The sequence below is a fragment of the Elephas maximus genome, chromosome 25 (assembly GCF_024166365.1).
Source record: "Elephas maximus indicus isolate mEleMax1 chromosome 25, mEleMax1 primary haplotype, whole genome shotgun sequence".
Lineage (NCBI taxonomy): Eukaryota > Metazoa > Chordata > Mammalia > Proboscidea > Elephantidae > Elephas > Elephas maximus.
This window is the reverse complement of record NC_064843.1, coordinates 32,601,990-32,626,420: the sequence shown is the minus strand read 5'-3', so window position 1 is coordinate 32,626,420 and position 24,431 is coordinate 32,601,990. Positions and strand designations below refer to the sequence as shown.

Here is a 24,431-nt window from a genome sequence, read left to right as displayed (position 1 = left end):
GTCCAAAAGTATATGATCACTTGGGAACCTGAAATACATTTGAACATTAGGAAAATAACCCATCTGTAAGCCAGGGACAGCTTACGCTGTGTCTGAGACGGAGCACTTATGTTACGTTCTACTTCTCACCTGTTAGCTTAGTGAAGGCCTCCACGTCATCAATGGCTGTAGACAGACGGTACTTTCTGCCTTGGGCACCTGTAATCTCTATGTAGGGGTCTGCTTCGAGGAAAGCATCTGTAATCCTAAAGAGGATCATTTTATAAAAATGTATATTTGCGACAAATTTTGAATATTTGCTTCAAGCATTGCGTAAAGTGAAGGGACCCTTTCTACATGAGGGGAATAAAATCTTGAGGTACCACATTCTGTAGACAACTGCTTCTCAACCATACTAAAGCAGCGCACGTTCTTAGCAGCTGCCATGCTTCTTATGTTCCACGCACGATGGCAGGGCTTGAAATACATTATTGAATCCTTCCAACAACAAGATACGTATACCCAGTTTTACAGGTGCAGAAAAGAAATTAAATAATCTTCATTTAGCCAAGGTAGGAAGAAGCAGTGTTAGGCTTTGAACGCAGATTTATCCAAAAAAATCGTACCAAAGTATCAATCATAAAAATAGGATAATGTATTCTAACTAGTTTGCTCACGGCAAAAAAAGAAAAATTTCCTCAACATGAATGTAAAAATGAATATCTGTCCAAAAGTTCATAGTAAATCAACTTAAAGCTCTTTTAGAGACATGGAATTAGCACACTCAACTTGTGATAACTTCACACAGGTCTATGAGTCACATAGGGACTTGGCTGTACCTTTCTGCTATGGTTCTGAGCCAATCAGAGAAAAGAAGTACGATTTCTGTCAGTTTCACTATATGCTACTAATTTTGATATATTTTTGATAGGACAAGGACACTAAACTTAATCCTTAAAATTCATTTCATTAATCTCAAAATGTCAGTTATGCATGTCCCATTACCTTGATGACTAAAAAAAAAAAAAAAAAAAACCCACTGCCATAGAGCCAATTCCAACTCATAGTGACCCTATAGGACAGAGTAGAACTGCCCCATAGGGTTTCCAAGGAGTGGCTGGTGGATTTGAACTGAGGACCTTTTGGTTAGCAGCTACAGCTCTTAACCACCATGCTACCAGGGCTCCAAAAACCCAAACCTGTTGCTGTTGAGACCATTCCCACTCATAGCGACCTTACGGGACAGAGTAGAACTGCCGCACAGGGTTTCCAGGAGTAGCTGGTGGGTTTGAACTGCCAACCTTTTGGTTAGCAGCTGAGCTCTTAATCATACCTGGTATATAATCAACTACCTGTGCGGAAGTCTTGAGCCTTTCCAGCACTGCTTCTTCATGTCTAACCTAAGCCAGCTCTTCTCCCCTTTACCACTTCTCTCACAACTAAATTTACTGTGTGCTAGTTTTTGTTTTCTTGTTCAAGGAAACTATTTTAGGTTTATTCACTTGGATTTATCCAGAAATCTCAACTTGGCCCAACTATGATACTCTAGCAAAGCATCACAGAAAATTTTATAGGAAAATAACAATCACATTTCTTACATTGTCTCAATGATGTTGCCAACTTTGTGTTGGTAAGCTCTGCGGTGTAAAGAGTTGCGTGTGTGGAACATATCATACAGATTCCCAACTTCCTGCAGGAAAACATGTAATAAATATTAATATAGTATAAGATTATGTTAGCCTTGTGAGAAGACAAGGCTGTAAGACAAGGAAAAGGAATGGTGGCAGACAAGAATGCTATGCACAGGGGCTACTTCATTAAAGTCCCTGAGCCCACTAAAACTGGGGAGGCAGATTAGTGAAGCTATTTATTGGTTTGCAACTTTCATTCTCACTGATTAATAGTAAACTAAAATCTACTGAGTGCTTTAACTCTGTGACAGGTTTTGTTCTAGGAATCCTATATCTAATATTTCTCTTAATACTCCAATAACTCTAGGAAATAGGTATTATTACTCCTATGTTCTTCACAGGAATCAAATTAACTCCATTTGTGGAAAGAGACGACAGAAAAACTCAATATCATCAGTCAGAACAAAGCTAAGGGCTGACTACAGCACAGACCCTCAACTGCTCATATCCAAGTTCAAGGTGAAGCTAAAGAAAATTAAAACAAGTCCACTGGAGCCAAAATACAACCTTCAGAATATCCCACCTGAATTTGGAGACCATCTCAAGAACAGATTTGAAGCACTGAACACTAATGACCAAAGACCAGATGAGTTGTGGAAGGATATCAAGGACATCATACATGAAAAAAACAAAAGATAGTTAAAAAAACAGGAAAGACCAAAATGGATATCAGAACAGACTCTGAAACTTGCTCTTGAATGCACAGTAGTTAAAGATAAATGATGAAGTATCAAAGGAGAATGAAGAACACCAAGGGCATGAGGTAGTTACGAGCCCAAGAGACAGAAAGGGCCACGTAAATGAGACTACATCGGCCCGAGACCAGAAGAGCTAGATGGTGCCCAGCTATAACCAATGACTGCCCTGACAGGGAACACAACAGAGAACCCCTGAAGGAACAGAAGACCAGTGGGATGCAGACCCCAAATTCTCATAAAAAGACTAGACTTAATGGTCTGACTGAGACTAGAAGGACCCCAGTGGCAATGGCCCCCAGACCTTCGGTTGGCCCAGAACAGGAACCATTCCCAAAGCCAACTTTTCAGACAGGGATTGGACTGAACTATGGGATAGAAAATGACACTGGTGAGGAGTGAGCTTCTTGGATCAGGTGGACGCTTGAGACTATGCTGGCGTCTCCTGCCTGGAGGGTAGATATGAGGGTAGAGGGGGTTAGAAGCTGGTGAAATGGACACAAAAAGGGAGCATGGAGGGAAGGAGCTGGCTGTCTCATTAGTGGGAGAGCAATTGGGAGTATGTAGCAAGGTGTATGTAAGATTTTGTGGGAAAGACTGACTTGATTTGTAAACTTTCACTTAAAGCACAATAAAAATTAAAAAAAAAAAAGAAATGATGACGTAAAAGAACTGAACAGAAGATTTCAAAAGGCGGTTCAAGAAGGGAAAGTAACATATTATAATGAAAGATGCAAAGACATAGAGTTAGAAAACCAAAAGGGAAGAACACATTCAGCATTTCTCAAGCTGAAAAAACTGAAGAAAAAATCCAAGCCTCAAGTTACAATATTGAAGGATTCTAAGGGCAAAATATTGAATGTCTCAGGAAACATCAAAACAAGATGGCAGGAATACACAGAGTTGCTGTACCAAAAAGAATTGGTCGACATTTAACCATTTCAGGTAGTAGCATATGATTAAGAACCGATGGTACTAAAGAAAGAATTCCAAGCTGCACTGAAGGTATTGACGAAAAACAAGGCTCCAGGAATTGACAGAATACCAACTGAGATGTTTCAACAAATAGATGCAACACTGGAGGTGCTCACTCATATATGTCAAGAAATTTGAAGATAGCCACCTGGCCAAATGACTAGAATTAATCTATATTTATGCCCATTCCAAAGAAAGGTGATCCAACAGACTGTGGAAATTATCAAATAATATCATTAATATCACATGCAAGCAAAATTTTATAAGAGATCATTAAAAACTGGTTACAGTAGTACATTGACAGGGAACTGCCAGAAAGTCAAGCCAGATTCAGAAGAGGATGTGGAGCTAGGGACATTATTGCTGATGTTAGCTGGATGTTGGCTGAAAGCAGAGAATACCAGAAAGATGTTTACTTGTGTTTTATTGACTATGCAAAGGCATTCGACTGTGTGAATCATAACAAATTATGGATAACACTGCAAAGAATGGGAATTCCAGAACACTTAATTGTGCTCATGAGGAACCTTTCCATAGATCAAGAGGCAGTCGTTCAAACAGAACAAGGGGATACTGCATAGTTTAAAGTGAGGAAAAGTGTGCATCAGGATTGTATCCTTTCAATATATTTATTCAGTTTGTATGCTGAGCAAATAATCCGAGAAGCTGGACTATATGAAAAAGACCATGGCATCAGGATTAGTGGAAGGCTCATTAACTATTTACGATATACAGATGCCACAACCTTGCCTGCTGAAAGTAAAGAGGACTTGAAGCACTTACTGATGAAGATCAAAGACTACAGCCTTCAGTATGGTTACACCTCAACATAAAGAAAACAAAAATCCTCACAACTGGACTAATAAGCAACACCATGATAAACGGAAAAAATACCGAAGTTGTCAAGGATTCCATTTTACTTGGATTCACAAATGACACCCATGGAAGCAGCCGTCAAGAACTCAAACAATGTACTGCATTGGGCAAATCTGCTGCAAAAGACCTCTGTAAGGTGTTGAAGAGCAAACGTGTCACTTTGAGGACCCAGGTGCGCCTCACCCAAGCCATGGTTATTCTCAATCCTCATACGCATGCGAAAGCTGGGCAATGAATAAGGAAGATGGAAGAAGAGTTGACGCTTTGAATTATGGTACTGGCAAAGAATACTGAATACACCATGGACTGCCAGAAGGACGAACGAATCTGTTTTTAAAGAAGTACAGCCAGAATGCTCCTTCGAAGAGAGGACGGTGAGACTTCGTCTCATGTACTTTGGACATTTTATCAGGAGCAACCAGTGCCTGGAGAAGGACATCATGCTTGGTGAGGTAAAATGTTAGCAAAAAAGAGGAAGACCCTAAATGAGATGGGTTGACACAGTGGCTGCAACAATGGGCTCAAATGTAACGAGTGTGGAGATAGTGCAGGACCAGGCAGTGTTCCGTTCTGTTGTGCATGGGATTGCTGTGACTCAGAACTGACTCAATGGCACCTAAAAATAACATTCTTTATTCTCAACAGGCTTTTTATAGTACAATAGTACATTACTCTTCAGTCACACTTCCGTCATCTAGCGGGGACCTAAAGATTTCAGGATTTTAACTGTTCTGACACACGAAAGTAGTGATTAAGGATGAGGCTCTGAATCCAAACTATCTGGGCTGTAATTCTAGTTCTGCTACTTACTAATTGTATGCCTTCTCTATGCCTCAATTTACTCATCTGTTAAATGGGACAGTAATAGTATTTACCTTAGAGGGTTATGAGAATTGAGTTAATCCATGTAAAATACTTAGAAGAGTGCCTAGCATAACACTCAATAAATGTTGATTACAATTTTATTTTTATTATTTAACAATGCAAGAGAAATGAAAAGAGCCATAAGATACTTACAAATGCTAAGCATGAAGTAAAGAGATAGAGATTCACTCCAACAAGGCTGGCATTAATCCAAAAAACACAAAATAATAAATGTTGGAGAGGCTGTGGAGAGACTGGAACACTTCTACACTGCTGGTGGGAATGTCAAATGGTACAACCACCTTGGAAATCGATTTGGTGCTTCCTTAAAAAGTTAGAAATAGAACTACCATAGGATCCAGCAATCCCACTCCTTGGAATATATCCTAGAGAAATAAGAGCCTTTACACAAACAGATATACGCACACCCATGTTTACTGCAGCACTGTTTACGACACCAAAAAGATGGAAGCAACCAAGGTGCCCATCAATGGATGAAAGAATCAATAAATTATGGTATATTCACACAATGGAATACTACACATCGATAAAGAACAGTGAGGAATCTGTGAAACATTTCATAACGTGGAGGAACCTGGAAGGCATTATGCTGAGTGAAATTAGTCAGTTGCAAAAGGACAAATATTGTATAAGACCACTATTATAAGAAATTGAGAAATAGTTTAAACTGAGAAGAAAACATTCTTTTGTGGTTATGAGAGGGGGGAGGGAGGCAAGGTGGGAGAGAGGTACTCACTAATTAGATAGTAGATAAGAAGTATTTTAGGTGAAGGGAAAGACAGCACACAATACAGGGGAGGTCAGCACAATTGGACTAAACCAAAAGCAAAGAAGTTTCCTGAATAAACCAAATGCTTCGAAGGCCAGCATAGCAGGGGTGGGGGTCTGGGGACCATGGTTCCAGGGGACATCTAAGTCAACTAGCATAATAAAATCTATTAGGAAAACATCCTGCATCCCACTTTGACGAGTGGCGTCTCGGGTCTTAAATGCTAGCAAGCAGCCATCTAAGATGCATCAATTGGTCTCAACCCACCTGGATCAAAGGAGAATGAAGAACACCAAGGATACAAGGTGATTAGGAGCCCAAGAGATAGAAAGGGCCACATAAACCAGCAACTACATCATCCCGAGACCAGAAGAACTAGATGGTGCCCAGCTACAACTGATGACTGCCCTGACAGAGAAAACAACAGAGAACCCCTGAAGGAGCAGGAGACCAGTGGGATGCAGACCCCAAATTCTCATAAGACCAGACTTAATGGTCTGACTGAGACTGGAAGGACCCTGGTGGTCATGGCCCCCAGACCTCCTGTTGGCCCAGGACAGGAACCATTTCCAAAGCCAACTCTTTAGACATGGATTGGACTGGACAATGGGTTGGAGAGGGATGCTGGTGAGGAGTGAGCTTCTCGGATCAGGTGGATACTGGAGACTATGTTGGCATCTCCTGCCTGGAGGGGAGATGAGAGGGTAGAGGGGGTTAGAAGCTGGCGAAATGGACACGAAAAGAAAGAGTGGAGGGAGGGAGCAGGCTGTCTCATTAGGGGGAGAGAAGTTGGGAGAGTGTAGCAAGGTGCATATGGGTTTTTGTGTGAGAGGCTGACTTGATTTGTAAACTTTCACTTGAAGCAAAATAAAAATTATTAAAAAAAAAAAAAAGAGATACAGAGATTGACTATTTATCAGGTAGATTTTTCCAAAATGTTGAGTGTTTTTTTCTAGATTTTAGACCAGGAACTACACCTTCCTTGTTGTTTCCTCTGACATAGCTTACCTTATCTCTAGTACAAATATGCTTCTTGTTATCTACTTCACAGACACGGGCAAACTTAATAAAGCGCCTGTAATCAAAATTATTTTGGATTCCGAGATGATGGCAGTCCCTAAAAATATTCCAAAGATAGAGACATTAATTTTTGACAAGGAAACTGTACCTTAAATACTAAAATTAAATTTACACAAAGATTTCAGCACACTTTTCAACACAGTGCATACCTGGCAAAATAATCCCATTTGTCCACATCAATGCCATTTCTTTTATTAGCCACTATCTCATAGAGGAAGCTTTTCTCTTTAGGACGCCCTTTATATGTCCACTGGAAGACAAGGAAACCCACTAAAATTTTTAGGGTAGGAACCAAATTTATTCATAAGCAACGCAAAGCAATTACATAGTGGGAAAAATATAAACAGATACTTGACTGGGAACATGAGATAAGTTAGAAGGTTCTACTCTTTCTTTTATCCACTTGATTCCTAAATTAGTAGAAACCTGAAAAAACCCGTTGCCATCGAATTGCTTCTGATTTATAGCGACCCTACAGGACAGAGTAGAGCTGCCCCACAGGGCTTCCAAGGAGCGGTTGGTGGATTCGAACTGCCAACCTTTTGGTTGGCAGTCACAGCTCTTAACCACTGCAACCACCAGGGCTCCAAATTAGTAGAAACGAGAAAGAAAGATCAAGGTATATGATATCCTACTAATACTAAACCTCCTTGTGCCACTGAAAGGATTCTAACTCTATTACGCTTCCCACAATCGCTAAACTTCTATGTTTTCTTGGTTTAACAGTTTTTTTTTTTTAATAAAGATCTAACTACGAAGTATTAAGGAGGTTCTTTAAATTATAATGCTTGAATTCACGCATCGAAAATAGTACTATCTTGAAGTAGCTATACGCCTAGAATAAATGATATGCATTGTTCCAAGTATCTCTGGAGGCCCATTTTTTTGAAATACGATTATTTGCTGCAAATTCCATCTCTTATCTTACACGACAAAAGTAGAGTTGTATATATTTGAGGGAAAAAAACCCCTAAGAATCTCAGGGGGAAATTATTTTCTAATTTCTGTTTTTAACTAAAAAAAATGAAAGACAAAAGATCGAAGAAGAAACAAAACAGATTTTCTTCTGAAGTAGTTCAACTTTTTTTCTAGGTCTTCATGGACCTAAATATTTTGAATATGCTAATTTTAATAGATAAATAAGATATATGCTTTTACATTTCTAAACAAAGTTATTTTAGGTTTCTATATAAAACACAGAATCCATGTTCATTAAATAATCTGGGATGGTAATTTTTAAAGAACTCAGGTAAGAAGACAAAAAAAGTCTGTCTTTCATTTTTTACATTAAATAATAGAAACGTGAAACTTATATTTTATCATTTATTCCCTGTAAAATAGGCAAATGTGCAACACTGAAGGAGTCAGGGAAAGATTGGGTAAAAAGCATTAGTCAGTTCAAATTAAGTTGTACACAAACTTACCAAAGACTTTGTTGGGGATTCAAGTGGTCCTGTAATTTGTTCCTTGATAAAACAAATATCTTCTTCAGGGATGAGATTATACTGTTTCATGACTTCTCTGAGTCCGTTAGAATCAACTAGATGCTCAAACATCTTGACTGAGCCCTGTTCGTGCTGGTAAAAGTCAGCATAATATGTCCGTTATAGACTCTGGCCCATTAAAAAAAAGCCATTAGGGATCCATATTATCAGAATTACTTCAGCCCAGCTAATTCAGAGATAAGGTTCTACTGCACGTTAATGATCTGGTTTCCAACTACAGTCTTTCAGGTATTTTTTAAAAACCTGTCAAATTCGTCAATATTTTACTAGTCTACAAATCTTTTACAAATCATGTTCATTACTTCATAAATATATTTAATGCATTTGATGAGATACAATCATTTATAGTGCCTGGAAGAGTATTACCAGGTCATACAGGTAGAACTCCATTTTAATGAATAAAAACACCCCAAAAACCAAACCCGCTGCCGTCGAGTCCGACTCATAGTGGCCCCATAGGACAGAGTAGAACTGCCCCATAGGGTTTCCAAGGAGTGGCTGGTGGATTCAAACTGCTGACCTTTTGGTTAGCAGCCAAGCTCAGAGCCACTGCTCCACGAAATTCAGTTCTGCGGTATTAGAATATACGGATTTATAAGCTCTGTTAGCATTTCCATCCAGTGGTGAAAAGGGGTAATTGCAAACTTGCCAGTAAAAACAAATGTAAAAGTGTATCAAAGGCTCTGAAGTCAAGATCTGCGTTGGAATTTCAAATCAGCCTCAGTTTGCCTACCTGTCTCTCCTTACTAGTTCACAATCATTGTAAAGATCAAATGACCCCCTGGAGACATCTGTCCTATCCCAGGTCTTAAACCAAAAGTGACTCCAGATGAAAATCAAAACCTTAGTGGTTCTGTAACTATTTTTTAAATACTAAGTCAAAGACACAAATTGATTACAAAGAGGAATAACAGTAATTTTATAGGGGATGAATTTGGCAGACACTGACTTAACCAAATGACCACCAGTAACATTAATTCAAACAGATTTTATATGCTTCCTGACATTATGGACTAAGGACACAATATTGCTTCTGTGGCACTCCTGCAAAAAAATGCATAGCCTGACTCCATGAAAAAACATCAAACTCAAACTGAGGGACAGTCTACAAAATAACTTGCCTATACTCTTCCAAAAACGGCAATGACATGACAGATGAAAACATGCTATATGATTCTATTTATATCAAGCCTAAGAACAGATGAAACAAATCAGTGCTTATAAAAATCAGAAAGGGACGGTGGGGTTGGGGGGGAGAATAAAATTAACTGGGAAGGGGCACAAGTAAATCTTTCAGGAAAATAAAAATGTTCTCTATTCTGACTTGGGGAGTGCTTACACAGATGCATACATTTGGTAAAATTCACTCAACTATATACACTTAAGACGTAATTTATCGTACATGAATGATACCTTAAACAAATAAAGGGAGATGGAGAAAATAGTGGTTGACATGCAATAAACTTGAGATATACATTAATACCCTTTTCTACTCCAGGTTCCACAAATACAGTATGATAAAAACTAGGGGTGGGGGAGCCAACCTAATTTTATTTCAAAATTGATTTTTTTAAAAATCCAAAAATATGGGTCACCCACGTGCAAATGCCTAATTGTAAAATGGTTAATTTTATATGACGAAACTTGGTTGGTATTAGCCACTGTGTGATCATACCAAATGAGTTCAAACTAGAGTTGACCTTTCACGATTTTATTTTAGAGTAGTGTAGAAAGAGCATTAAATTGGCAGCCAAGAAACCTGTTTTTTTTAGTGCTGGATCTACCATTTAACAGTTTTGTCATTTTGGGTGCATCAATACACATCCAGGAGCTTCAAGTTTCCTTACTTATAGTAAGGGAGATAATGAGTCCTTCCTTACAGATTACTGTGAGGATCAAATGGGAAAAACAAAATAAAACAATATATTTATATCTATATGCACAACACTCACACCCTGAAAACTATAATAAGAAATATACTATAACACAACAGTGGAACCACACAGATAATTTAATAATGTGCCCAAATATCCTTTTTGTTGCATATTGAATATCTGAATATACATACCTTCCATTTTATCTCAGGGCGGGCAAGTGGAATAAATCTTCCATCAAACATGTGAGAAAATGGTCCATGACCTTAAAAACAAAAGCAGCCTTAGAGGAAAGAAAAATGTTTTGTAAATTGGTAAAAGCAGGATTCATTTTTCTCTCTTGAATATCCACAGAAATTAATAACCTATAGATACACCACAAAGGGGAACAATGTTTTCTTCCTGTTTTCTGAAACAAGAGAACAGGAAGCAGAGCCATATAGAAAAGAAAGCTCCCCATCGAGGGGCCTCAGAGCTTACATACATGTGATGAAAAGACAGTTTTGTGTAAATAAAATGAGCGTCAATGTTAAAGGAATGTTAACTTTTGGAATCTTCGAATTGAGTTATCTATGGATTGGAGCAGAAGTTTTAGAGCAACCCACCACTGGGGTGCAGAAAGAAAATATTAGAACTTCATTTTATCACTCTTAGCCTTTAAAAACATCTATTTTTATGCAAGTTTATTTGGAGCCCTGGTGGCACAGTGATTAAGAGCTCAGCTGCTAACCAACAGGTTAGCAGCTGGAATCTACCAAGTGCTCCTTGGAAACCCTATGGGGCAGTTCTCCTCTGTCCTGTAGGGTCACTATGAGTCAGAATTGACTCAATGGCAATGGGCTATGGGTTATACAAATTTACAATACACCTAATATGTTTTATAATAAATATACACGTATTGAGGGTGTAACTCAATTTTTTTATTGACGATATGGGCAACAGAAAGTGCTTGTAGAGATCACTGGTTTATCTTATTTATTCACAAATGATTTTAAAATTGTACAACACTTAATAATTTGAAACTTTGTTGGGGCACAACTTGGAACTCTCAGAACTTCCATGGAATTGAATTACTGGGCAGAGACAGACAGGGCCCTCTTTGTAGTTTCAGTCTGTGCATAAAGGCTCATTGCTGTAGTGCTTAGAGCCCTGGGTGCTAGTGAAGGTTTCTAGATAATTCCCTCTCAACATGCCAAGAATCTGTTACATTTATTATCTAGAGGGTGGTGCTGGTTCTACTGAGGTCTCCTGGGGAAATGAGCTGTCCAGTGTGATTTACAAACTGAATACCATACCTAACCCCTTTAAGAATCTGGTTATTGAGACAGAGACACTGACCCCAACACTGACTCTTAGGCTCCGCTAATAGGTGGAAATGAACTACCAGGATAAGGATAAAAACTCCTGTGATTAAAGCTGTCAGGGACGATTCCTTTTCTCTTTGTCAAAGGAAAGGGATGATATTCTTGTATTTGGATTCAAGTGGCCCAAATCTGTTAATCTTCTAAATCAGATTAGGTATTCCAGGTATAAAAAGAATGAATTTGATTCGACAAAGTAATTAAAGGAAAAATTTTATCCTTTAACAAGAAGGATAAAAGAAAAATCAAATTCACATCATCCTAAACATAGTGGTCAGAAAACTTCACTATTACAAAGTCTTTTCATATAACCTGTAGCAAAGATGATTAACATGGGAAGTTTACTGATGGACTTCAAGAAAATAAAATAGAAATGCTTTGGGTTTATGACACAAGAGAAAGATGTGGCAGTCTGTTTCTATAAAGATCTGCAGCCTTGGAAACCCTACGGGGAAGTTCTGCTCTGTCCTATAGGATCATTATGAGTCGGAATTGACTCAACAGCAATGGGTTTGGTTTTTGGGTTTATGAATCAATCAAGGAAGAAACAATGGCGCATTTATATTGATGTTAAAGAACTAAAACAGAACTTCCACGTTTCTCTTGGTTAGCTTGTTTTTTCTATTTCAAAGAGAGGTAATTTATGTTAGTTTTACGTAACAACTTTGGCTCTTTGTACAACTCACCAAGATCATGACAAAGCCCAGCAATCTCAACACAGAGCACATCTCGGTCACTTATCTGCAGCTCTGGCTGTTTGTCACGCAGTGCGCGAACTAGACATCCTGCTAGGTACCCTACCCTGCACAGCAAAAAGAAAAAACACAACAAAATCACTCTGCGCTTGAAAAATGAGTGACACTTCTGGCCTTCAAAAGCTTTAATATGTTTTCTCAAACATTCTAATGTATCTCTAGGGCAACTTTACAGAATACACAGTCTATTTCAGAACCGGGCAGGGACACACACAAAATTCCAATATCATTCTGGGGCTCCACAAAAGTAGCAACAATTTCTATCTTGTCTGTGATTTAATAGGCCTGGTTAGTGTTCAACAAATATTTATTGATGAATAAATGAACATTTAAGTATAGATACCTGTGTTCTGGGTAATTAAAAATGTTTCAAAACAGAAAGACAACACACAATATAGGAGAGGTCAGCACAATTGAACTAAACCAAAAGCAAAGAAGTTTCCTGAATGAACCGAACGCTTTGAAAAAAATGTTTCAGAACAAACAACAAAGAACTAAGTAATGCACTGTAAGTACTTCATGAAAATCTGAAAAGCTCTCTAGTTCTTTCTTGCCCATGTTCTCCTGGTTTACATTTTATAAAGGAAAAGCAGACCAAAGTCTCAAATTAGTTGTATGTAAAAGAGCTGCTACGTTCTCTAACCTTGTGAATGCTTTTCTGACATATATTTCCTGATAGGGAAGGAAATGTTCTGGATTCAAAGGGGGAATTCTGTACAAGACAAAAGAGGGACTATAGGAAAAATTTTACAAATCAAATTTATAGGATTGGTTGTATCAATAACCAACACTATCAGCTTTTAAACAATTTTTTGTTTTGAACTCATACACAAATCTTTCATACTACTGATCTTCAACAGGCACTTTTATTATCTTTCCAGGAAGGATCTGAGATGGCTTGTAAGAATACATAAAATAGATAAAATATAGCAAGGTATGTCAAAAGCCTCAATTTTCTCATCAATAAGAATATGACAGCCATTTTGTAAAGTTATTCTTTAAATGATAAAATGAGATGACTATTTCACGAGACAGAGGAGGTACTGTTATTATGTCCCCACCCCCATGCCCGTCTTACCCCACACTATGCTCAAATCGGTTGTGGGAAGCTCCTGGAAAAACATAGTAACTCCCTCCCAACTGTTTAATGTATCGAAGCCGCTGAAATTGAGGTGTGTCAATGATTCGGATGAGAAGAGGATGGAGCTCAATGTGGCCATGGATAGGATCATTAATAACCTAGAAAATTATGTTTAAATTAATATAAATAACAATACACAAGTCCACCTAAGATTTTTGTACAGCCATTCCTAACTATACTAAAAAGTCAAAGCTTCTTAGTTGATCAATTAACAGTAATACAGAAGCCCTCGTGGCACAGTGGTTAAAGTACTTGGTTGCTAACTGAAAGGTCGGCAGTTCAAACCCACCAGCTGCTCCATGGGAGAATGACATGGCAGTCTGCTTCTGTAAAGATTTACAGCCTTGGAAACCCTAAGGGCACCATTAGGAAAGTGAAAAGACGACCACAGATGGGAAAAAATATTTGCATATCATACACACCTACTCCTCACTTATCGACTATCTTGTGCAATAGTAGTGAAAAATCTAGTATCTGACTATTTTGCACATTAATGTCATACATTTGGCAGTAACGAATGTCGAGGTATGAAGTGACAGTAACACTGGCTGTGTTGTTTAAGGTTATGTGTCAACTTGGCTGGGTGATGATTCTCAGGGGTTTGACAGTTATACAGTGATGTAATCTGGCAGCTATGTAATGATGTAGTCATCCTCCATTTTGTGACCTGATGTGGTCATCCTCCATTTTTGTACAACACGATTTTGCATATCAGCCTGGTCTTTGGGACCTAACAATGTCCATAAGTGAGGAGTGGGTGTATCTGATAAGGGACTTATATACAGAATACATGAATAACTCAATAACAATTGATTTAAAAACGGGCAAAGATTTGAACAGCCATTTCTTCAAAGAAGACATATATACGAATAGCCAAGAAGCACATGAAAGGATGTTCAACATCATCAGTAATCAGGGAGCTATAAATCAACCACGATGAGATACTATTTCACATCCTCTAGGATGGCTATAATCAAAAAGATGAACAATAACAAGTGTTTGTGAGGACACGGAGAAACTGGAATTCTTATATAATGCTGATGGGATTGTTGCTGCTCCTTTGGAAAAGTCTGGCAGTTCCTCAAAAAGTTAAACGTTGAGTTGCCACACGATCCAGCAATTACACTCCTAGTTATACACATAAGACAGCTGAAAACATTTATGTCCACACAAAAACTCAGACACAAATGTTCACAGCAGCATGATTTTTAATAACCAAAAAGTGGAAACAACCCAAATGTCTGTCAACAGATGAGTGAATAAACAAAGTATGATATATCCACATAACGGAATATTATTCAGCCATAAAAAGAAATGAAAGACTGATACATGCTACAGCATATATGAACCTTAAAAACATTATGCTAACTGAAAAGAGTCAGTCACAAAAGACCTTCTACTGTGATTCCATTTGTAGGAAATGTCCAGAATAGGCAAATCTATAGTGAAAGACCGTATTGTTACTTAGGACTGGAGGGGGAAGGGGTAAAGGAATGAGGAGTGACCACTAATGGATAAGTGGTTCTTTTTGGAATGACGAAAATGTTCTAAAATTAGATTGTGGTGATGGCTGCACAGTCTTGTGAATTTTCTAAGAACGTTAACATGTGTATTTTAAATGAGTGAATTGTATAGGATATAAATTACATCTCAGTAAAACTGTGTAAAAAGAATAAAAAGTGGATACCAAATTAGGGTGGGAATCATTAAGAGCTATATTTAAGTAGAGAACTAGGTCAATTCTATGTTTAAGTGTACTGCTGATAAAGCTACATCATATAAAGTATTGATTTCACTACTAAACAGTGACTCACTGATTACAGTAGATGATACCTGTCATGGATTGAATTATGTCCTCCCAAAAATGTGTGTATCAACTTGGTTAGGCCATGATTCCCAGGATTGTATGGCTGTCATCTATTTTGTGATTGTAATTTTATATTGAGAGGATTAGGGTGAGATTGTAATGCCACCCTCACTCAGGTCACCTCCCCGATCCAAGGTAAAGGGAGTTTCCCTGGGGTCTGGCCTGCACCACCTTTTATCTCTCAAGAGAGAAAAGGAAAGGGAAGCAAGCAGAGAGTTAGGGACCTCATACCACCAAGAATGCAGTACCAGGAGCAGAGCGCGTCCTTTGGAACTGGGGTCCCTGCGCCTGAAAAGTTCCTCGACCAGGGGAAGATTGAAGACAAGGACCTTCCTCCAGAACCGACAGAAAGAGAAAGTGTTCCCCTGGAGCCGACTTCCTGAATTTGGACTTGTAACCTACTAGATTGTGAGAAAATAATTTCTCTTTGTTAAAGCCATCCACTTGTGGTATTTCTGTTATGCCAGTACTAGGTAACTAAGACAATACCTTTAAAATACATTTTCAAATATATTTTTTGAAAATATATTTTCAACAACTGTAATTTATAATTTATAAATGAGGTTAATGATTTTGTTTTTAATAAAAAAAAAGGGGGGGCGACAAATGAAACTACTGACTGCCCCTTGAATATTACTTCAAAAATAGCTTTGTTGCAAACTGGTAATTATGAAAATGTGACCTCAGGGATTACCCGAGATGGTCTCATCTAATGGAGAAAACCCACCTTTCCTAACCCCTACCTGAGATACCCTATGCAGCTGCTATTGAGGAAGGACAAAATAGAACACAGAAGTTTTTTTCCAACTACTGATAAAATGTTTACCTATCAATTTTAATACATGACCATTCTATTTATATTTTCATAAAAAAGAATGAAGTATTTTATATATTAGAAAACTTTTCCAGAAAGGCCTGGAATTTGATTATTCTTCAAATAAAATACTTGCTATAGGAATCACTAACTTGTCTATAAAAGAAAATTATTACAGATTTGCACCAAACACATCCACTGAATTTCTCAAACATGACTTACAATGGAAAATAAACATACTAACTTGCAAAAGGAAACTGAAAGATGTGTTCTAGTTGGGATGTGAAAGAACTCAAATATTGTACATTAAATTAAAAAACAAACAAAAAAACCAACCCTGATGACGCTCTGTTCATTCAAAAGGGTGGAAAAGGAGAATGGGGTATCCTACACCTTCTTCCAGCTGGAGCCCTGGTGGCACAGAAGTGAAGAGATTGGCTGCTAACCAAAAGGTCAGCAGTTTAAATCCACCAGCCACTCCTTGGGAACCCTATAGAGCAGTTTTATTCTGTCCTATAGGGTCGCGATGAGTCGGAATAGACTTGACAGCAACGGGTCTGAAACTAAGTTTTCTTAACCTAGAGACGTCAGAAGAGTGATCAGTAAGGTGTATTTCCTATTGCCAAACCAGTTGCCATCGAGTCAATTTCAACTCATACTGACCTCATGAGTGTCAGAGTAGAACTGTGCTCCAGTGGGTTTTCAGTGGCTAATTTTTCAGAAGTAGATCAGTAAGCTTTTCTTCTGAGGTACCTCTGGGTGGACTCGAACCTTCAACCATTTGGTTAGCAACTGAGCATGTTAACCATTTGTACGACCCAGGGATACAACATTTCCTGTTACCAACCAACAAGGAAACAGTCTTTTGAGTGTAGTATTAGACTTATCCTGAAGAGCTTCTGAAAAAGTCACATTCCTGGAGTGACACTCTAAATTTCCAGAATCAGAATTTTTGGGGCAGGGGCTCTGAAGTTTGATGGTTTTTGATGTCTGAAAGGAAGGGGAGGGATAAACAATTATTGAGAGATTACATTTTAGGGATATACTCACTACATGAACTAGTATTTGACAAAAAAATTTACCAAAACTGACAAGAAAATTTAGTACAACTTTCAAAGTTATTCTATAACTGAGGGGCAACTAGGGCTATGCGTGTCAATGTGGATGATTCTCAAAAGCAATGTTAAATGAAGAAAGTGTTAGAAGATTACTTATAGTATAATACCATTTATACAAAGTTTAAAAAAAGATGTAAAATGTAATTATACATTGTTTATGGATACACATATATACATAGTAATGTACATATATATGTAATATGCTGAGCAAATAATCCAAGAAGCTGCACTATATGAAAAAGAACACAGAATCAGGACTGCAGGAAGACTCATTAACAACCTGTGATATACAGATGACACAACGTTGCTTCCTGAAAGCACAGGACTCGAGGCACTTACTGATGAAAAGCAAAGACTACACCCTTCAGTATACATTAAACTCCAACAAAAAGAAAACAAAAATCCTCACAACAGGACCAATAAATATCATGATACATGCAGAAAATAACTGAAGTTGTCTAGGATTTCATTTTACTCGGATCCATAATCAGTGCCCACAGAAGCAGCAGTCAAGAAATCAAACGATGTATTGCACTGGGCAAACCCGCTACAAAAGACCTCTTTAAAGTATCAGAAAACAAATATGTAAATTTGAGGACTAAGGTGCACCTGACCCAAGCCATGGTATTTTCAATCATCACATATGCATGCAAAAGCTAGAGAATGAATAGGGAAGACTGAAGAAGAATAGATGCATTTGAATTATTGTGCTGGTGAAGAATATAGTATATACCATGGACTGCCAGGAGAATGAAGAAATCTGTTTTGGAACAAGTACAGCCAGAATGCTCCTTAGAAGCAAGGATGGTAAGACTCCATCTGGTGTACTTTGGATATGTTATCAGGAGGGACTAGTCTCTGGAAAAGGACGTCATGCTTGATAAGGAAGAGGGTCAACGAAAAAGACGACCCTCAACAAGATGGAGAGACAACAAGATTGGCTGCAACAATGGGCTCAAGCATAACAATGATTGTAAGGATGGCGTAGGACTTGGCCGTGTTTCGTTCTGTTGTACATAGACTTGCTATGAGTCAGAGCTGACTCGACGCCCCCAATAACAACAACAAAAGTATAAAAATATTCACTGAAATGATAAACACCAAATTCAGGATGATGCTTACTTCTGGGGAGGGAAAAATGAAAATAGGAAACAGTATAGGGGTATAAACGAGGCCCTCAATTGTTTTTAATAGTTTGTTCTAAAAATAATAGTCTGAAGCAGATAAAGCAAAATACTAAGATTTTAACAAGCTGAGTGGTGGTCTATTTGTACTTTTCTGTATGCTTAAAATATTTTAGTTTTTTTCTGATTTATATACTCTGTGCTCATTTTAGGAAATGTTTAGAAAAGTAGAAAGATCCCCAATTACCCACAATCCTATAACCCAGAAGTAGATTTCATTCTTTTTAAAATGAATTTTACATGATTGGGTTATATTACTTTATGTAAAAAAAACATATATACCTTCACTGTATCAACTTGAGTTTGACTCAGTCTTTGAATATGATGAAGCAGCTTCTCTCTCTCTTTTGAGGAACTACAATTAAAACAGGATAAGCAAATCTGTCATTATTTACTTAATAATCCCTGGAGTATATAATCGCATATAATCAACCCTAGATTATCTGTACTAATAGAAGGGAAGTCAGGTGGAAGGAACAATTAGTAATTTGAACATATTCATCCTGGAAGATTTTCCTCTTCAGCAACTATGACGTGAGATGCCTCTGTTGAATCAATGTAGGCCTCCCCCAGGGTTCTGTCCTTGACCTTCTTCTCACTTGGTAAACTCAGGACTTCGACATCTCCTACCTGTAGGTGAAGCCCAGGTCTATGTTCTCTAACCCACTCTTTCCCAGCCCCAGTTTCACACTTCCATCTCTGCTGAATGTTCAATTTACACATCAAACTTTTTTTAACCAAACTGAAGTCAACATCTACCTTCCTGACCTGAATTTGCATGGCACATGAAAGTGAAAGCTCAACACTGCACTCTGAATTAGGGCATGGTAATAATAAAAGAGGACTTTGGAATCAGAAGCAGCTCAGATCTGCACATGGAATTGGTGTGCCCTGGTTCATTGATGTTCTCATCTATAACAGAGGGATAGGATTATCTACCTTACAGGGCTGGACACAGATTAAACGAGAATGTACGAATCATATGCACTTATTTAGCACAGAACTCTTAGCGATTCCTCAATTAACCATAACCATCTTTTAATTTAGCCTAATAGTAAGACCACCTCACAATATTTGACATGACTATAAAGCTTTATGAAGAAGAGTAAAAGTCATTTAACAACTATTTAATAAATGCTTTCTATTTTCCAGATAGTGTGTTCAGCACTGGAGTTACAATAAAGACTAAGTTTCTACCTTTAAGACCCACCAAACACCTGGTTTTTTTTTTTTTTGCAAAGGCTATGGCTTTAAATAAAGACTTAAAATAGGCATAGGCTGGAATATTAGGAAAAGTAGTATTTTGCTACAGTAATAAGATTTCCTATATTTCAACATTTCTAAGATCTAATGCTTCTCCTTTCCCAGAAAAGCCTTTATAAATCAACAAATCAAACCAAAGCAAACCCACTGCTGTCGAGTCAATTCTGAACCATAGAGACCCTGTAGGACTGAGTAGAACTGCCCCATGGAGTTTCCAAGGAGCGCCTGGCAGATTTGAACTGCCAACCTCTTGGTTAGCAGCTGTAGCACTTAACCACTATGCCACCAGGGTTTCCTATAAATCAACAGTTGATCATAAAATTGAGTAAATATAAGAAGTGCTTGTCTAAGCTGGTTTCCTCTAGAAAGCAGAGCCCACAAGAGCTTTCATACAGATAATACATTTTGGGAAATGAACGCTGGGAATGGAGTGGGAGAATAGGAGGGGTGAAACAGGGAAGGTGGGGAAAAGAGCACCAGGATACGTTAGCAAGTTGGCTGCACTGGTACCACTATGAGTAAGGGGGGCTGACCCTACTCTGTTTCCCCAAGACTATCTAATAGAATGTTCTGCTGTGATGGAAATGTTCTATATCTGTGCAACACTGTTGCCACAAGTAGCTATTGAACACTTGAAAGAAAGCTAGACTGTAACTGAGGAACTGAATTTTCAATTTAATTTTAATTAATTTAAATACCCACATGTAGCTAGTGGCTACCATATAGGATGGCACAGCTCTAACAAGCTGTGTCAAATCCACCTAAGAGGTAGAAGGTGGGCAGAAGAGGTGTGCCATATAGGGTTTCTTGTGGAATTTTGTCTATTTTATTCACGTATGTGTCCCAAATTCCTGGAAGAATTCCTAGCACATGGTGGGCCCTCCATAAATATTTGTTGAATTAATTCAATAGTATTTGGTCCACAAAGAAGAATATGGTTATCTTTAAAAGAAAGACTCTAGTAAGATAAATCCCATTTAGTTCAAACAGTAAGCAACTACTTACGCACAAGAAATAAGTATTAAAGGTGAGGTCTGAGGGGAGTTGAGGGGGCTGGAAAGCTATAGTACTAGGGAGAGGGGGAACGTGGTTGTGAAAGAGCCAAGATCAGGTCCCTGAAGATTCAGATCCAAAGGATGTTTATTAAAAGTCAGTTAAATGTCCTAGGGTGATCTTTTTTAACAATGTACTTCCACTATCAATTCCTAAGCAACAGTGCATGAAATAATTCCATGCATGTAATCCTTTGTTTTGATTCCTTGGTTACTGTGAACACATTTAGCCAAGTGAAATTACCAAAAGAAAAGGCCCATATTTCATCACTGTTGCTAATTCCCTAATGAAAACAATAACTCCATTTTAAGGAATAATTTAACCAATGGATCCTCAACTGAGATCTTTAAAGTGGCTCCCACTCTAATCTACAATTCCCAGCCTTCCATAGGGAAATCTTCCTATGTGTATAATTTATTAAGGGTTTACCATGCTCTAAGCACTTTACATACACTGCCTCATTATTATTCTCCATTTCAGAGGTACAGAAATGGGAAGGTTAAATAACTTGTCCCAGATCATCAACAACAATGTGGCAAAGTTGTTTGTAGAGTGTCTTTAAAACACTTCCAGTCTTTAGCCAGGCTGAAGAAAATCTAAAGATGTTCAATATAGGGTCATAGCCTTGATATTTCTTGCCAACATTTCTTTTTCCCTATCCGTTCTTGTTGGAAACCCTGGTGGCGTAGTGGTTAAGAGGTCAGCTGCTAACCAAAAGGTCATCAGTTCAAATCCACCAGGCACTCCTTGGAAATCCTAGAGGGCAATTCTGTCTTATACGGTCTGTATGAGTCTTGAATTGACCCGAAGGCAATGAGTTTTTTTTTTGGTTATCCGTTCTTGTAAATTTTCCAATGTGTATATAATTCAATTATTTTGAAATTGAGAGTAAAAAGTTGGTCATTAGAAATTTCATGAAGCCTTGTTGGCAAAATTCTTTAAAATACAAATCAAAGGTAATTTTAAACATAGGATTTCCAGGCAGCAAAAACAGTAACAAAATACTGTGTTAACCAGAAGGCAGGGGGATTCTATTTTAAAACACTTCATAGATTTAAAATGAGGACAATTAATATCAGGGATCTTGGGCTTCGTCCCTCAAAGGTGAATAAAATGATCCTAAGTGTGTTCGGCTATAATGTGAATTTTATCATTCTTACCTAACTCCAAGATTTTCAAGAAGAGACTCATCAAGAAACGGCAGTAGTGAACCCGTGATTTTATTTTCTGTGAAAGACAGAAAAAAAGATGAATGAATTCAATATTTACAACATGTGCTTTTCAAGTTCTTCCACTTTGATCCACCAGAATTTACCTGATCAGACCAACATTTTTTTTACAGGCAATGGGCTGTTCCAAGTACTCCTTTTTTGCAATGGTATTTATGAAGCATAATTTTAACTAGATAACTATACCAAAAGAGACAAAAATTTTTTTATTGTGCTTTAAGTGAAAGTTTACAAATCAAGTCAGTCTCTCATACAAAAATTTATAAACACTTTGCTATATACTCCTAGTTGCTCTCCCCTAATGAGACAGCACACTCCTTCTCTATTTCCTCCTCTATTTCCATGTCCATTCAGCCAGCTCCTGACCCCTCTGCCCTCTCATCTCCCCTCCAGACAGGTACCACATAGTCTCATGTGTCTACTTGATCCAAGAAGCTCACTCTTCACCAGTATCATTTTCTATCCCATAGTCCAGTCCAATCCCAGTCTGAAGAGTTGACTTTGGGAATGGTTCCTGTCTTGGGCTAACAGAAGGTCTGGGGACCATGACCTCCGGGCTCCTTCTAGTCTCAGTCAGACCTTTAAGTCTGGTCAAAAGAGACAATTTTTGATAAATTAGGTAAAAATTTAAAAAATTATTTGTGTAAGTTATTTGCAAAAAGTCCCGCTACAAAAAAACAAAAACAAACAGTGAGGGGGCACTAGGTTTCTGTTAACAGTGATGGAATAATTTGGAAATGGACAGTGCTAATGGCTGTACAACATGATGAACATGGTCAATGTCACTAAATTGTACATTTAAAAAATGTCGAATTCACAAATGCTTTGTTGTATACATTTTTACCACAATTAAAAAAAAAACAAAACAGCTAAAGGGGAAAAAAAAAAGGTAGAGTGAAACCCTATTACCTGTGGAGTTTTGTCATGTCAGCAGCTTCCTTTTAAAACAGTATGGGTGTGGGGGTAGGGAAGGAAATTTAGGTCTATTGTTCTCAGAATTCTCAGGTCAAAGCCACAGCCTGAAGATTGCCTGAAGTGTTGATTTCTTTCTAAAAAGCTCGGTGAAAAGCACGCAGTACTCTGTTGTTCTGAAAATCTTAAAAATATATTTTTTCTCCTTTTTCCTTCCATGTAGTTAACTCTAGTCCTCCCTGACCTCAGAATTCAAAACTCTGGACTGTTTATAAACCAAAATCTTCCTAGAGATAACTAGTTCTCTGAAAAGGAAAAAATGTTTAAATGAAAATGGCTTGTTTTGTATTTTTTATCATAAAAAATAATTATTCGATATAAAGTATAAAATATTAAGTTACTTAAATTCTTCCTATAACCACTGTTAACATTTTTGATTAAAACATTGAAAACATTTATTTATGCAATTATGTAATTCTACATAAATGAGATTAAGTTGTCTTCTAACCTCTTCAACTTATCTAGTATTGCTATAACAGAAATACCATTAATGGGTGGCTTTAACAAACCAAAATTTATTTTCTCTCAGTTTAGGAGGCTAGAAGTCCAAATTCAGGGTGCCAGCTCTAAGGGAAGGCTTTCTCACTCTCTTGGCTCTGGAGGATGGTCCCTGTCTCTTTGAGCTTTTGCTCCTGGGCTATCTTCATGTGGCTTGGTATCTCTCTTCCCCCATTTCTGTTTAATCTCTTATATATCCCGAAAAAGGTTGACTCAAGACACACCCTACACTAACCCTGCCTCATTAATATGACAAAGACAACACATTCCCAAATGGGATTATAACCACAGACATAGAGGTTAGGATTTACAACACATATTTTTAGGGGACAAAATTCAAACCATAACATTCTACCCTTGGGCCCTGTCTTAGTTATCTAGTGTGCTGCTATAACAAAAATACCACAAGTGGATGACTTTAACAAACAGAAATTTATTCTCTCACAGTCTAGGAGACTAGAAGTCCAAATTCAAGGCAACAGCTCCAGGGGAAGGCTTTCTCTATCAGCTCTGGACGAAGGTCCTTGTCATCAATCTTCCCCTGGTCTAGGAGCTTCTCAGTGCAGGGACCCTGGGTCCAAAGATGCCCTCTGCTCCAGCTCTTCTTTCTTGGTGGTAGGAGGTCCCTCTCCTCTCTGCTCAATTCTCTATTTTATAGCTCAAAAGAGATTGACTCAAGATACAACCTAATCCTGTAGATTGAGTCCTGCCTCATTAGCATAACTACCTCTAATCCTGCCTCATTAACATCATAGAGGTTAGAATTTACAACACATAGGATAATCGCATCAGATCACAAAATGGTGGAGAATCACACAATACTGGGAATCATGGCCTAGCCAAGTTG

General features: G+C 37.9%; 1 protein-coding gene across 2 annotated transcripts in view; it reads right to left on the bottom strand.

Annotated features, from left to right (window-relative positions):
* The window catches only part of SAMHD1 (SAM and HD domain containing deoxynucleoside triphosphate triphosphohydrolase 1), a 49,023-nt gene that overhangs the window by 20,047 nt on the left and 4,545 nt on the right, over positions 1–24,431 (bottom strand). For both annotated transcript variants that reach the window (XM_049869071.1, XM_049869070.1), the window contains exons 2-11: positions 22,046–22,112; positions 18,852–18,924; positions 13,524–13,684; positions 12,377–12,492; positions 10,524–10,594; positions 8,375–8,527; positions 7,100–7,200; positions 6,879–6,987; positions 1,578–1,669; positions 130–245 (exon numbers count right to left, since the gene is read on the bottom strand). In XM_049869071.1, coding sequence (XP_049725028.1) covers positions 130–245; positions 1,578–1,669; positions 6,879–6,987; positions 7,100–7,200; positions 8,375–8,527; positions 10,524–10,594; positions 12,377–12,492; positions 13,524–13,684; positions 18,852–18,924; positions 22,046–22,112 — 1,059 coding nt within the window. The remainder of the gene's footprint in view (positions 1–129; positions 246–1,577; positions 1,670–6,878; positions 6,988–7,099; positions 7,201–8,374; positions 8,528–10,523; positions 10,595–12,376; positions 12,493–13,523; positions 13,685–18,851; positions 18,925–22,045; positions 22,113–24,431) is intronic.